The sequence below is a fragment of the Mastomys coucha genome, unplaced genomic scaffold (genome assembly GCF_008632895.1).
Source record: "Mastomys coucha isolate ucsf_1 unplaced genomic scaffold, UCSF_Mcou_1 pScaffold18, whole genome shotgun sequence".
Taxonomy (NCBI): domain Eukaryota; kingdom Metazoa; phylum Chordata; class Mammalia; order Rodentia; family Muridae; genus Mastomys; species Mastomys coucha.
The window spans coordinates 95028332-95043462 of NW_022196900.1; the positions used below are offsets into that span (position 1 = coordinate 95028332).

The 15131-nt window shown below is 50.2% G+C and overlaps 1 protein-coding gene across 4 annotated transcripts in view; it reads right to left on the reverse strand.

Annotated features, from left to right (window-relative positions):
- Positions 1–1893: 1893 nt before the first annotated feature.
- Positions 1894–15131, reverse strand: part of Vwa5b1 (von Willebrand factor A domain containing 5B1) — a 70613-nt gene continuing 57375 nt past the window's right edge. For 3 of the 4 annotated variants that reach the window (XM_031379208.1, XM_031379209.1, XM_031379207.1), the window contains 6 exons: positions 12790–12927; positions 9346–9471; positions 6606–6680; positions 5817–5886; positions 4884–5001; positions 1894–3486 (listed from right to left, as the gene is read on the reverse strand). In XM_031379208.1, the coding sequence (XP_031235068.1) occupies positions 2980–3486; positions 4884–5001; positions 5817–5886; positions 6606–6680; positions 9346–9471; positions 12790–12927 (1034 nt within the window). In that variant the 3' untranslated portion in view covers positions 1894–2979. The remainder of the gene's footprint in view (positions 3487–4883; positions 5002–5816; positions 5887–6605; positions 6681–9345; positions 9472–12789; positions 12928–15131) is intronic. The other variant, XM_031379210.1, reaches the window with a different exon arrangement.

Below are 15131 nucleotides of genomic sequence, written 5' to 3' on the forward strand. Positions count from 1 at the left end.
CTTTAAGAGAGCTGCATGCTGGTGACCTCCTGGGAAACTGGTGATGCCATTAACCGATTAGCATACATCTGCTTTTGGGGGGGGGCTGGGGAGTGGTCCCCAGTATGTTTGTCACACAGAAGTTTCTGTGGGTGAGCAACAGGCTTGAATGATACATCTAAAAGAATCCTATCAGTCTACAAAGGTAAGTGGGCCTTGGAGGAAGTGACAGAGCACAAGGGTGGCTGAGTTGGGACCACCCCATAGGCTCCTCAACCTTGGTCCATGTTTTTACCACTGAAGGCAGCAAAGATGCTGGCTGGACGGACTCAATGGTGGTTTCTTCACGCATTGGGGATGTTGCTGTCCCTTTAGCATGACCTTGAAAGTAAAGCTGGCTTACCGAACTAAATGGGATGAACTCAAGTTACCTAGATCACAGGGTCAACAGTACACCCTTGAAGACCTTTGTACTGGTTTCGTTTCTATACATGTGCTCACTACCTATGGCTCCTATGTTCTCCTTAAGGCCCAACCTTTTGATAATCTGATTGGTGAGCCAGGCAGTGAGTTACGGAGGCTGCAAGTCATCCCAACACCACTGGAACAATTTTACAAATGTGTCTTGTCCAGACACTCCCTCTCCCGGTCCTTGGGTTCTTGAAACCCAAGGGATGTATTTCTTGGTATTGGGAGGGGGATGAATCCAGGGCTGCAGGGATCAACAATTAAACATCAAACACACTGCTGAGCTCTGGCAGCTGATAACGTGGGGAGATCTTTCTAGGGAATCTCACAGTGCTAACTCTACAGTGGGTGAGAGATTGACTGCCCTGAGCCATGGCCATTGTGTCCTGTCCAGGATCAAGCTCGTGGGCAGATGCTGTCTAGACAGTCCAACTTGCTCATTGCTAGAGGAAGAGAGGGGCCTGGGATACCCACACAACATGTTCAAAGTCACACAGAAGTACAGAGAATCCATGCTTACCGTGTTAGCAGAAGGTCACTGACTAACTCTAGAATGCTGTCTGAGGGAGCATCAAGACAGAGTCCTTATGTTCTGATTCATGACCTGGCCATTTCTCCTCCACTCATAATGACCAGGCATAGACACTACCCTTGCCATGCTGAGGAAGCTCGGGATGTTGGCTGAGTAGTAAAAGTAGTGGGAGTTTCAATGGAGCAGGGGAGTTGGCAAGCCTTTTCCCTTATCTCCTTGGGACCTTGGACAAGACAATCTAAATACCTGTCCCTCTGGTGACCCTGATATTAATACTCAAGAATTCTGCCCCATCTGACATCAGGGGCTGTGAAGTGGTTTCTCCCCAGAGAGTGAATTGAAACAAAGGCATTCAGTGAAGTAGGGAAGGGACTTAGCCTCTTCAAAAGGGATGCTTTGGGAAGTTGCTGCTGTGTAGTTGGAGGACCAGGGCAGGGCACGAGGGCTGGGAGTAGAGCATCCATATCCTGTTAGGTCTACATCTTGTCTCTTCACTTAGCTGGTGTTCTGGGGAAGCACCCCTCCTACTATCCTACTCCAGCTCCTAACACAGACTGCATATCCCTTAGAATCTTTGTGGGGCAGTGCACTGGCTCAGAGCCCATGAGACCCCCATGGGTTGCTTTAACCAAGATTTGTCTCACCAAAAAGGAAATGTGGTAGGGTTTCATGCCAGGGTCTTAGGGACTACTTTTGGAGATAAAATATGAGAAGCTAAGACCTTAGGAATAAGGGATTCATGGGGTCCATAGCTTCTGTCTAGGGATCCGGGCTAGTGTCCATGGTAAACTCCAGACACTTCTGGGGGAAGTGTAAAGGGAGAGGCACAATGCCTAGGCAGTTTGACACTAGTCTGGGAGTATTATATGGAGATCTTAGATTGGGGAGGGCCCCCACCCTCAGCTCCTGCTTTGACATTTCAAGATTGTTTTATTCCCTTCCATGTCCAAGACACACTGCAGCCCAAACTTTTTTTCTACTGCAGAGGAGTTTTCTGTCTGCCAGATGATGATGTGGTCACCTGGCTAGAGACTCCATTATCCCAGAATGCAATGCACACAGACGTGCCCCTCTAGCCTCTCAATACAAATGGAGGGAGTCACTTTATCCAATAACAGAAGGTGTGTAAAGTTATTTAAGTCTGGTTTCTTCACTGATCCTGTGAGCTTGTCTAGTCTAGATTAATTCTGCAGGCCATGGCCACCATCTTCTGTTTTGTCTGGAAGGGAATCTATCTCCCGTGGTCCTACCCACATCTAAGACAGGAAGCTAGACTTCATACCGTGGACCCCGTGGTCCTGCCCACATCTAAGACAGGAAGCTAGACTTCATACCGTGGACATGTACTCAACTACTAGGAGGGATCTTTTGCAAAGTCTTGGGAATGATGGTTCTCTAGTTGGCTTGCTAGTGGGATTTGGAGCTTCTAGATTGTTACCATGGAGACACAAGCCTATCCCAAAATGCAACAGACAGAGGAGGTCTCTTATTGCCTGGAGCAAGTTTGTGTTTCTTGTCTTTTATGGATTTTCTTATCTACCTTTTCCCCCCCTGGACTGGGATATTGCTGTCCGTAGTACATGCCAACAGTCTTTCTCCAAGGAAAAGCTCATCTCTCATCTCCCCGACCCGTGTGTGTGTGTATGTGTGTGTGTGTGTGTGTGTGTGTGTGTGTGTGTGTGTATGTGTGTGTGTGTGTGTGTGTGTGTATTTCTCTCACTATGCCCCAGCAAGACCTGGAGTTTCTTGAAGATCTGGATGGGAAGAATATTGGGTCCATTAAAAAAAATCTACCTCACCCTCTTGTTTTGTAGAAGGGGGAATTGAGGCCCTGATGGGGCAGTGACTGATCTAAAGTTAGTAGGTGGTAGCAAGGCTGGGATTAAATTCAGGCCCACCCACTGCCAGTCTGAGGCTCTTTCTAGTAATACTCTATTGGCTACGGCTTTCAAAAAGTTCCCCTATCAACCAAAACAGCCCATCATCCCTCTCCCCGGCCCTTACATATACTTGGGGTTGTAACAGAGCATATTGAACTCCAGTTTCTCATCCCAATGTCGCAGGAGCACGAACAGCTGGCGAGCGGTGGTTTTGAGTGTGTTCAAGGTGCAGCCCTCAGGCACATTCTGCTGCTCCACCCAGTAGCTGGCCTTGGCTGCCACTAGCTCCCACTCAATGATGTAGTTAGCTGAGCTGTGTTCCAGCCACGCCAGTGCCACCACAGTGGCCCATAGCTTTCCTGTGTGCTCCAGCAGTGCACTGGACTCCTGGTCTGAGCTGTCTTCAGATTCAGACTTTAGGGAAATGTCATCAGAGGGTGGGGGTGGAGAGGAGAGTCTGGTGCAGTCCTGTGGACTCTGGGTCTTCAAATCCTGTCGGCGGGTGACAAGGGACATTCGGAGGCAGGAGAAGGGTGAGGTCCACTTGAGTTTCTCCATGGGGATTTGGATGGTCTGGCAGAAGTCTTCGTTGAACAAAAAGGCTCCCGAGGCCAGCTGCAGAGACACCTGAGGGCAGGGACACATCTTAGTGAACCTCAAACTTCTCCACCCAGGGAGTGCCAGGCCACATGAAATCTAGGTCCACATAGTCTGCTTGTTCATCTCCTCCTGCCCACTCTGCCCATCTGGATACCCCAAGTCAATGGGGCATGCCCCCACTATATCCTCCAGCGTTAAGGGATAACCACTCTCTAAGCCAAATTCACTCACTATCCTGCCTCTAACCTGCCTCGTCCCCTGTGCAGGCCCTGCCTGGCCATTGGGATTTTTCAGGCCTGCCCATCAGACTCTGGTGTGCTCACCCCGTCTCCAAATGCAAACCGATCACTCTCAACTCCTAAAAGGCCTGGCAGTTCCCCTGCCTGACCTCCTCACACCTTCCCTGCCCCATCTCTCTTTCCTCTCCTGAATCTGTTCCTCTCCCTCAAACTCAGGGACCTCCCTCCACAAAGCCCAGATTCCACATGCTCTCTGAAGGTCTAGATCAATTTCCCAGTCCAGCATGTGATTTATAAAGCTTTTCACCACCTGGCCCCAATTTCCTGTGCTCTCATCCCTTGACTCCAATCTCCAGACAGCAAGCTGCATCCTCTCTAGGCCTTTGGCCATGACACCTCAAGATTCAGGTCTTGGCTCAGCCACTGCCTTCTTCCGGAAGTCATACACCATTCTGTCAACACTCAGGCCTCAGGGTCACATCATCCGAGCAAACCTCTCCTTTCACTGTTCCCAAGGGGTAGGACTGCCGGGCTCCATGTCTGCCTTCTATTGGATGCTTTATCTGAAGAACTACGTTTATCTAATTCAAGGTCATTTCTGTCTTGGGCATGACTCACTTGGATATCTGGAGATTCCAAATGATGCCATGCATGTACCTGGGTGTGAGTGGATGGGGATGAGAGGGGATGAACCCAGACAGTGCCTCTCTTTCATGGGCCTATGAAGCCCAAGCCCAGGAGCCCGAGATGTGGCAGGACCTGCCTGCCTTGATCCTTGATTCCAAGCAGAGGGCTGTAGAAACAGGCTTCCCTCCGTTCCACAGTGTACTGGGCTACCTACAGAGCTTACTTTTGAAGCCAGGGCATGTCTTTGGGATATGACTCTAACTTCCCTGTGAAGCATGTCAAGGCTTATTTTTTATGTACTGAAAACAGATGCCTGGGTATTGTAGGACAGTTCCAAGGCAAGGATAGCAGAGCACAGAGGAGTTTCCTATGGCTAAAACTCACACTCCAAGTGGGGACACCTGATAGCTCCCTCTGCCTTGGTGGCTTCTTGGGTGGGGAGTTCTATGGAGCTCAGGTGTGTTTTGGGTGCTGAGACCAGAGATCCTTTCCTGGGAAGAGGAGAGGGCATGGGCAGGGGCTGAGCTGGGTGGGAGGGGGTTGAATTCTAGAGCTCACCAGTGGCATGTAGTCCGAGCTCTGGCTGCCTGAGGTTGTCTCTGGAGCCTTGGACAATGATTTGCTGAGAAAGCCTTTGGTAGCTCGGGTCAGCAGCTTGGATTTGTTGAGATTCAACCTGTGCAGATAGAAATAGGTTCTCTGGTCATCCCAGCCCTCTTGGGCCTACTCAGAAGCCATGAAAGGTGGAGACCCAGCAGATGGGGTCTTCCAATCTCCTCACTTGACAGCCAGGAAAATGGAGGCCTGGAGAAATCGGGAGGTGGCCATCCCTAACTTGTCTCTTAGCAACAACGGGGTAATGAAGGGGTCAGCGTTTTTTTCTAGCTGTCTATGGATACCATGTCCTTCCAAGGCCAGTGATGGAGGAACTCCTAAGATAGTTGTGACCGTTAATACTGTCAGCTTGACAGGATCTAGCATCAACGAAGAGACAACTCTCTGGGCTGACCGAGGAGAGAAGATCTACCCTGAAGGTGGGTGGTACTGTCCCATGGACTGGAGCCCTGGACCGAATGGAAAGAAGAAAGAAAGATGAGCACCAGCGTCTGTCTCTCTCTGCTTCCTGGCTGCAGATGCCACGTGACTAGCTAGCTGCCTCGTGCTGCTGCCTCCAGGATTTCCTGCTGTGATAGATTACACCCTCAAACCAAATAAACCCTCTGTAAGTTGCTCTTGTTAGTTTTATTTTATTTTATATTTTAACAGAAAAGAAAAAAAAATGAAGTAACTATTTATTGGCTTTCCCAAGGGAGTTTCTGTTTAAAGAGACCTTGGAAATTGTGGGGGATAGTTTGGCAGCTTGAGACCCGGCACACTGTGGTATCTCTAGGCCACGGGACTTTTAAGCATCCTCAAGGTGAGACTGGCCCTGCCTCTGACATCAGGAAAAGGAAAGAAAGCATCGTGTTCTCAGGAGGAAATTCTACTTACTTAGATCCAAAGAGAACCTCGGAGGTCTTCATGGAGGACGGAGCGCTCATGGACAGAATTTGAGGGGGACCTGGAAAGTCACAGAGTGACAGCTGAGACTGGATAAGGGCCCTGTCCACTGAGTCACCTCCTGGCTGGGGAAGCTGATTCTGAGTGGGGTGGGAGCTTCACTGTGTATAGAAGGGACCGGGATGCTAAGCAGCTCCATCCCAGGTACAGTGGGTCAGGTGACACAGGTAAGGGGCAGGTGAGCTTTAAGGTTCTTGCAGGCAACCCTGGCATCTTCTGGGAGGTGACTGAAGGAGCTCTGATAGTTTCATATTAACCACCCCATTTCCAGATTAGACACTGAGTTGACAACCTTGCTAGAAGATGCCATGCTAGGTGTGATGGGATGAAGGCCCCCCCCCCAGCTAGAAGTAGGGGGGCCTAGCTCTACAACAAACCTGCTAAGTGGACCTTGGAAAATTGTTCCCCCCTTTAAGCCTCAACTTCTTCATCTTTAAACTGGGTGGGGCAGTCCTCTCCATCTCTCACTGGCTGTCTTGAGACATCAGTGATACTGGGGGGGGGGTGTGTGTGGCAGTCCTCTCCATCTCTCACTGGCTGTCCTGAGACATCAGTGATACTGGGGGGGGGGCAGTCCTCTCCATCTCTCACTGGCTGTCCTGAGACATCAGTGATGAAGGTCTGGGCACTGATGTCTCTGCTGGTGCTGGGACACCTACCCCACCCCTGTCTCACATTCCACCATCATAATAAGAGAGTCAGCCCCAGCAGGCTGCCTACCTTCTGCCGCAGTGTGCTTCTCATGGCTGGGGGATGGGCTTTTACTGAAGGTTGAAGTAGGGCTGTCTTGTAGGGCTGTAACAGAGGATGCCAGTGGGGCCTGGGTACCCCCTTTACCCTTCCCTGTATCCCACCATGCTGGGTTCAAAGTCCTAGCACCTCTACTCACTAAGCCATGGGTCCTTGGTAATGTTGCCTATCAGTCTTCAATGTAAATTAGAACTAAGGACACGTGTCTTACGAGTCCGTGGAAGGAGTCAGTGACACACCACTCAGATAATGCTTAGTGCTTTGCCAAGAACTTACCAAGTACTAAACCAAGTACTAAGTGAGACTGCGAACTGCAGATCCCACAGGGAGTATGAGGCAAATGAGGGAGAGCTTCGGGACGAGAGTCAGGGTCTGGGTACTGTGGGCACCTCCTCCCCAGGACTGTGCCCACTGGGATGTTCATTCCGGGCTTTTAGGGGGCTCCAGTACATGGCCCCAACTCGTTAGAAAGCTCTGAGCCTCAGTTTTCCCTGTCTGTAAGGTAGACACGATAAGCATGGTATACAACCATGATTGTGGTGGTTTAAATGAGATGCGTCCCCATAGCCTCGTGGAGTAGAACACTGGGTCCCAGTTTGTGGGACAGTTTGTGGGAGATTTTGCAACCTTTAGGAGTCAAGTCTATTGGAGGAACTATGTCACTGGGGAGTGGGGCTTGAGGTTTTGTATTCTCACCCTACTTCCTGTTCTTTTTCTTTCTGCTTCCTGTCTGGATGAAAGCTTGACCAGCCAGCTTCCTGCTGCCACACCCGGCCTCCCCACCAGTGAAAGCCTGGGAAACCCTGCTCTTGTCACCATGATGGATGCCATCCCTCTGGAACCACCAACCACAACGAAGCCTTTCCTCCTTAAGTTGCTATTTTATCACAGGAACAGAAATTTAGCCAAAGCAGTGCTGCATCAAGATGACGACCATTGGGACAGTCAGTCTGGCGGGACCGTGTGATGTAAGAGAGGGTCTAAATTATAGAAAGGAGGCTCAAGTACAAACACGTTCAGCAAAGCCTTTTTCTCCCCAAACGAGGGACAGGGCTCATTGCCACAGTCCTCAGTGTGAGGACAAACTAGAGACAGAGAGACTGAATGGCTGTGGTAACCAGGAGGTAGACACAGGCTCAGTTAACCTCACAGTTCACAGCCAATCACTGAATCCATCACATGCTGGCTGCATGACCTTGGGTGAGTCACTTGACTTCTCTAGGGCACACAACTCTTTCTTATTTATTTATTTCTTTTGCCGATGTACTAGCTGGTTTTGTGTGTCAACTTGACACAGGCTGGAGTTGCCACAGAGAAAGGAGCCTCCTTTGAGGAAATGCCTCCGAGAGATCCAGCTGTAAGGCATTTTCTCAATGAGTGATCAAGGGGGAAGAGGGTACAGCCCATGGTGGGTGGTGCCATCCCTGGGCTGGTGGTCCTGGGTTCTATGAGAAGGCATGCCGAGCAAGCCAGGGGAAGCAAGCCAGTAAGCAGTACCCCTCCATGGCCTCTGCATCAGCTCCTGACTCCAACCAAATTCCTACCCTGTGTAAAGTCCTGACTTCCTTTGGTGATGAACAGCAATGTGAAAGTGTAAGCTGAATAAACCCTTTTCTCCCCAACTTGCTTCTTGGTCATGATGTTTTGTGCAGGAATAGAAACCCTGACAGCCAAGGAACAGAAGATCTCTTAAGATGTGAATGAGGGGTTCTGAGAAGTGAGAATGGAGCTGAGCACAAGGAGGCCTCTCAGCACTGGCCACTGGCCACAGGCCACAGGAGTAGGGAACAGAGAGAGGTACAGTAAGATCTGAGGAGCTGAAGATGTGGGGCATGAAGAGAGCATGATAAGAAGGATTTCAATGGAAGCCACAGCCTGCCAAGGGCTGAGTCCCAGACAGGAACAGTTAGACTGGAAAGTTCCTGTAAACTCAATGGCTGGGCCCAGCAGGTCCCCCTGTGGCATGAGGCACAGAGAGATCAAGACACTGTCCTTAATTCTGAAGAGCGGCTCTGGGCAACCAGCATTCTCATCTTTCTTTTACTAACTCTCCCTTCGAGGAAGCATTCTGACGGTGTGGGTGGCTGATGAGGATCAGGGTGTGTCCTCTCCTGTCCTCCCCGTGTTTAGCAGAGAGCCGGCTGTCCCCATGTGCACGGAGGGTGGTAAGGAAGGGTTGGGAGGAGTACAGCCTATCTATGGAGAGCCAGAAAGACAAGCATGGATGAAAGATGCAGAGTGGCCAGCTCTGCGTGTGAATCAGCTCAAGGTCACACAAAGGTCGTGCCACAGCCCTCTGAGCACCAGGCAGTCAGGTGCAGGCTGGGAACACAGAAAGCAGCAGATGGTGGGAACTCGGGCAGCTGGAATGGCTTTCTTGGTCATCTCTCCTGCTCATTATGTTTCTCAGAACTTGGTGTCTGGGAGCAGCCAGAGGCTGGAGGGCAGGCAGCTGAGGGTGACAGGGATGCTGCACAGCAAAGCCAGGCAGAGAGGCTCTGCCTGCTGTTCCCTGCTTCCTGCTTCTGTACAAAGCTGTGTGCTGGAGTTATGCCAATCCCGTGTGCCTATGCTCGTCCTCTGGAACCCGGAGGCCTGCCCTTGCCCTCCCCTTGCTTAGGGCTCTAAGACTGTAAACTCAGAGAGCAGCCCCCGAGGCCTTGGATGCAGGGGTGTCCGGGCTTCTGAGCCACCATGAGATGGCATTTACCTAGGGTCTGGAATTTGCTGTCTCCTGCGGCTGAGGAGAGTTCTCGGAACATAGAATGGGGCCTTCGAAGGCCAGCAGAGGAGCCCCTCCACTGTCGGGTCAAGTTCCGGAAGCTGAGCATGGCACCTTTGTGAAGGACAAGGAGGTACAGGGGATCAGGTGGGTGTGAACCTGTTGGCTCCTGCCCTTTCCCCAATGCCGTCAGCAATGAAGGAATGGCTCTTCTGTCTTTCAGCTAACCTAAGGCTGCCAAGCATGGCATAACGTGAGACTATGAAGTCTGGGGCCAGAAGGAGCTAAGTTTGAGCTTGGGCCCCATCCTTCACTAGATGGATGGGATGTGAACCCCTCTGAGCCTCAGTTTCCCTATCTGGAGAATGGGGATACTGGTAAATATAACTGCTGCCATACTGTAAAATGTCCCATGTCCCAGCCCCCTCCTCCTACACAGGTCTGTGAAGGCCCAGACATTGCCAATGGAAGGCAGAGGAGCGACGCTTACTCCCCAAAGAGGGTAGAGGAGGCCTCATTCTCAGAGGACGCTAGTCTGGGCAGAGGAGGCCTCATTCTCAGAGGGCGCTAGTCTGTGAGTTGTTCCTTGAATGTAAGAGCAGCATTGTTGGGAAGATGGCTCAGTCAGTAGAGTGTGTAAGGATTTGAGTTTGACTCCCAGAGTCCACATGAAAAAAGCTTGGTGTGGTGACACACTTAATTTTAAAAGGTTTATTTTATGTATATGAGTACACTGTAGCTGTAATCAGATACACTAGAAGAGGGCATCAGATCCCATTACAGATGGTTGTGAGCCACCATGTGGTTGCTGGGAATTGAACTCAGGACCTCTGGAAGAACAGTTAGTGCTCTTAATCGCTGAGCCATCTCTTTAGCTGGTGACACACTTATAATCCCGGTGCAGGGAGGCAGAGGCAGGAGGATGCCTGGGACTCACTGTCCATCCATCCAGTTAGCCTACCCACTGAGCTTCCAGCCAACAAGTCTGCCTCAAATAAACCACACTTGAGAAACAACACCTGAGGTTGACCTCTGGCCTCCGTACGTGGCCACATACACATGTATGTTGAACACACACACATACATACACACACACACACACACACACACACACACACACACACTCGTGGTCACATACCTAAAAATCCACAAATAGAAACAAAGTAATCGTCTCACTGGAGAATACATGTGGAAGAATCACAGCCTGCAGTCCCTTCTCCAAGCCTCTTGATATGAATTAACGCTTTAAGGGCTCTGAGACCTTCTGCAGCGGGGAAAGCTTCGAGCTTTATTTAACCAAGGGTCCTTGAATGCACTTCCTGACTTGATAGTTTCTATTTTTTGCACTAGACAGCTATTTACAGGCTAAGAAGTGAGTGGCTTGTTCCCTAGCACATATATGGGGAGTGTCGAGGCTTTAGGATTTGGAGTAAGAAGTGGTCTGGGGTCCTCGGTCTCTCATTCTGTACTATACATGCCGGCCACATGGTCAGAGATGGGTGAGGGGAGATGGGGAGGGAAAGAGAGAGAGAGGGAGGGAGGGAGGGAGGGAGGGAGAGAGAGAGAGAGAGAGAGAGAGAGAGAGAGAGAGAGAGAGAGAGAGAGAGAGAGAGAGTGAGAATAGCTTTCCTGAAGCAGGAGTGAGGCCACAGCAGGGCCATGGCTCTGGTCCAGTACCACTCACTGGTCTGAACTGGAAATGGATGTGGGAATGAGGGATCATTTTGGTAATATGGACAAGGGGACTGGAAGGGTGAGAATGGGCATGCCTGGCTAGTAAACATCTTTCTGGAGAAATGAAGGAGAAAGAGGAGAAGAGGAGGGGGAGGAGAAGGAGGAGGAGGGGGAGGGGAAGGCTTGAGGTTGTAGCTTAGCGGTAGAGTGCTTGCCCAGCAAGCCAAGGCCCTGTGCACTAGTAAACAAATACAACCAAACAAACACAAAGCAAACCACCAGCCAACCAAGGAAGTCTTGTGAGTGGCAAGAAAGTAGAAGCCAGAAAAGAAAAACCGTAGACTTAAAAACAAAACCAAAAACCATGAAAAAGTGTTCCCTCTACCAGTGGTTCTCAACCTGTGGGTTGAGACCCCTTGGGGCTGAATGACCTTTTCACAGGGGTTGACCATCAGATACTTACATTACGATTTATGACAGTAGCACAATCACAGTTGTGAAGTAAAAAAAGAAAATAACTTTGTGGTTAGGGTCACCACACTACGAGGAACTGTATTAAAGGGCCACAGTATTAGGAAGGTTGAGAACCGCTGCCCTACACGGATACACACAGACACCACAGACATACACATAGACATCAAAGATGGCACACATGGACACAGACACTATACACACACAGCTTGCCACTGGGCATATGTGGAAGTCAGAGAACAACCTACAAGAGTTGGTTTTCTCTTAAACCAAGTAGGTTCCAGGGATCAAACTGAGTTCCTTAGGCTTGGCAGCCAGCAGGTGCCTCCACCTGCTGTGCCATCTTGCCAGTCCCAGTTGCAATAAATATAAATATAAATAGTATGGAAGAGTGAGTGAGAACACAGGCTTTGGACTGGGCTACTGAGATTAAAAGCTTAGCTCATCCAGTCCTGCTGTATGACCTCAACCTCCTCTGCCTCTGTTTCCCATCTGTAAAATGGGGCAATAATGGAGTTACTTTGCAGAACTGTTTTGAGGGTCGGATGATCTAAAATATGCTTTAGAACACTGACGGAGCGTAAAACACAAAAGAAAAAGTCAGTTCTAGGGATTGACCCCGGGGGGCTTCCCGCACACCAGGCAGTTCTAGGGATTAACCCCGAGGCTTCACACGCGCCAGGCAAGCACTCTACAGTTGAGTTACATCCCTGACTCTCCTTTTAACTTTTTATTTTGAGACAGGGCCTTGCTAAGTTGCCCAGGCTAGCCTTGAAAACTGAGTATGTAGCTCAGGTAGCCCCGGACATGCAGCCCTTCTGTCTCCATCTTCTGAGTAGCCAGGGTGACAGGCCTGTGTCACCAGGCTGGTCCTGAAGGATGATGGGATGGATATCCCTGCAGTAGAACACAGTATACTATCAAAAAGATCGCTTAAGTGTTCCTTCAGGAATAGACTATTTTTCATACCCTTAATTTGAAAAACATAGTATGTCTCGGTGTGTTCCAGCTGAGGGACCCGCACGTGTCACGTGATTTCCCTCCAACAAGCTCTCCTCCTGGGTGGCTGTCACTCCGATGCAGCTGCCCTGGGTTGCATCATTCTAGACATTGTGGGATTCTTTGCAAGGAACTGGATCATTTCCCGTCCCTCGCAAGGAGAACGAAGTACAGCAAAGGCATTTTCTTCCTCTACCGCTGAGCCGCCTGCTCTTTCCAGTATCTCAGCCCCTCCCCAAGCCCGTGGGCTGCCGTGCTCCACCCACTGCATGTACGCATGCGCCTTACCAGAGTTGGGGTACTTCACCACCATGGGCAGGTACTGCCTCTTGTTTATGTCCACCGGCACAAAGGCCGTGTACTTGCTGATCACGCTGCAGGCCTTGCTGGTGTGCACGGCGTTCACCTGGTATCGGCGATTGGACCCTGTGGGAGTGAGAGCAAAGGTCACAGTCTGGGATCAGAAAGTCTTGCATGGCATGGAGACTCTGGAAGCTAAAAGAAAAGCTGGATTAGCAGTCTCCATCTGTGGGATCAAGTAGGTCTTGAAATCTATGTCCTGCCAACGGGCTAATTAAAGACATTAATAAGACAAAAAACAAAACACCAACAGAAAAACAAAATAAAACACCATTTTACAAGATAAAGGATATGTTAACGTAAAAACTTAAGTCATTATCTGAGAACAAAAGATAGCTAATTCCTTTAAATAATGTGTTTATTTAAAAGGTGTTCTATGTTGTCTGTATTGTATATTTGAATCTTGAAGGTGACTAATGGAAACCTTGTGACACGGCGTTGTGGGTTCCCAGACTGATGGGACCTGTAGCACTACTGACAAGATTGGAAAGCTGTGGCCTGGGAGATGGCTTCATGGGCAAGAGCGCTTGCTAAGAAAGCACTGAGTTGTGGCCCCAGCACACAGAGAAGAAGCTGAGTGTGGGTGGCTATGGCCGCCTGGAATCCAGTGCTGGAGGTGCAGGGGAACCAGGAGACAAGAGCCCCAGGCTTCAGGCTCAGCGAGAGGCTCTTGTCCCAAAGAATACGATAGAGCATGAGAGGATCGACACACCCAGGATCTTCCTCTGACTTCTGGGTACACCTATCTGCCTCCACTTCCACAACTGGCACAGTGCACCTAAAACACACACACACACACACACACACACACACATAGACACACACAGATATACATACAGACACTCACAGAGACATTCATAGACAGACACACAGATAACACACACAGATACACATAGACACACACAGATACACATAGACACACAGAGACAGTCAGACAGACAAGCTTAGACAGATTCTCATTCTCTGTCTCTCTCTGTCTCTTTCTCTCTGTCTCTTTCTGTCTCTCTCTGTCTCTGTCTCTCTCTCTCTCTCTCTGTCTCTCTCTGTCTCTCCCTCCCTCCTTCTCAGATTGAAAACTAGAGAAAAGGAATCAGTCAATGCTTGGTCGCACAGCAAGTTAGTCAGAACCTTACATTAGGACTCAGGATGACCTGACCTGGAAGTTCATCAAATAGTGAGGCCTCTTGATGGCTTGCTGCCTTCGGAGGGCTATTCAAGGAGCCAGGGCAATGAAAGGGGGAGGAGCACTCATGGGAAGAAAAGAGGATCATGCATTACCCCCAAATACAAATGAAATATGGACCACATAGTATGCAAATGAAGCATAAACTTAGAACAAAGGAATCCCGCACTTCTCATTGGCACTTATCTCTGTTCTCCAAGTGTGTCCTATTGAGATTTCACTGGTCACGTTCTGGGGAAAGGCTGCCCCAGTTCCTGAACTAAATTAGCTCACCACCCATCCCTGCTATACAGGGCTTGGAATTCATGCGTTTCTGAACAGGACTTATTTAATTAGCTGTGTAATTGTTTGATTAATGTTGGCCTCTCTTAGCCAGTGTCAGGCGCTCCTGGGAAAGAGTGCGCTTACTTTATTCTATGCTAACCAACTCTCTGAGGCATCCGTGGGCGAAACACCTAGCCTGGTCCCCAGCTGTGGGGAAGTCGGTAGGACTGATGAGAGTGGGCAGGATCTAGGGGCCTTGTGAGAAGGTTCAACCTCAGAGGGTCTCCTACCATTGTAGGCACTCCAGAACCAGACATGGGTCACTGAAGAGAAATGCTGGGTGGAGGGAGCACGGGGATGGGCGAGTGTGGTGGGCGAGAGGAGGCAGGAAGAGAGGAGAATGGGCCACTAAGGAGAGTGAGAGAGACCTGGAGGAGGTCAGGGCCAAGGAAGGGAGGGCACCTCAGGTTCAGGATGCAGCCCCAAGCTTTATTTATTGTGGGGTGAGACGTGGTGGAGGGTAGGCCCAGGTAACAGCTAGTGGTGAGCTATGGGGCCTTGGCCTCAGCAGGGGTGCGATAAGGGTCTGCGGCAGGGGAGGAGCAGTGGATAGTGTGGGGTTGGTTGGTGAGGCAGAGTAAGGACTTTGAGGGCTTTGGATGTGGGTGGGGGTTCGAAAATTAGAGAAGGGATCTTGGGTGGTAGGTGTGGCACTAGGCTTCTGGAGGGCGGGCCTTAGGGTGTGGGCGGGGCTTTGGACAGGAGGCAGGTCTGGCCTTGGGCAGTGGGAGGGGAATGTGCTGCTAAAGGGCTTATCCTCCCC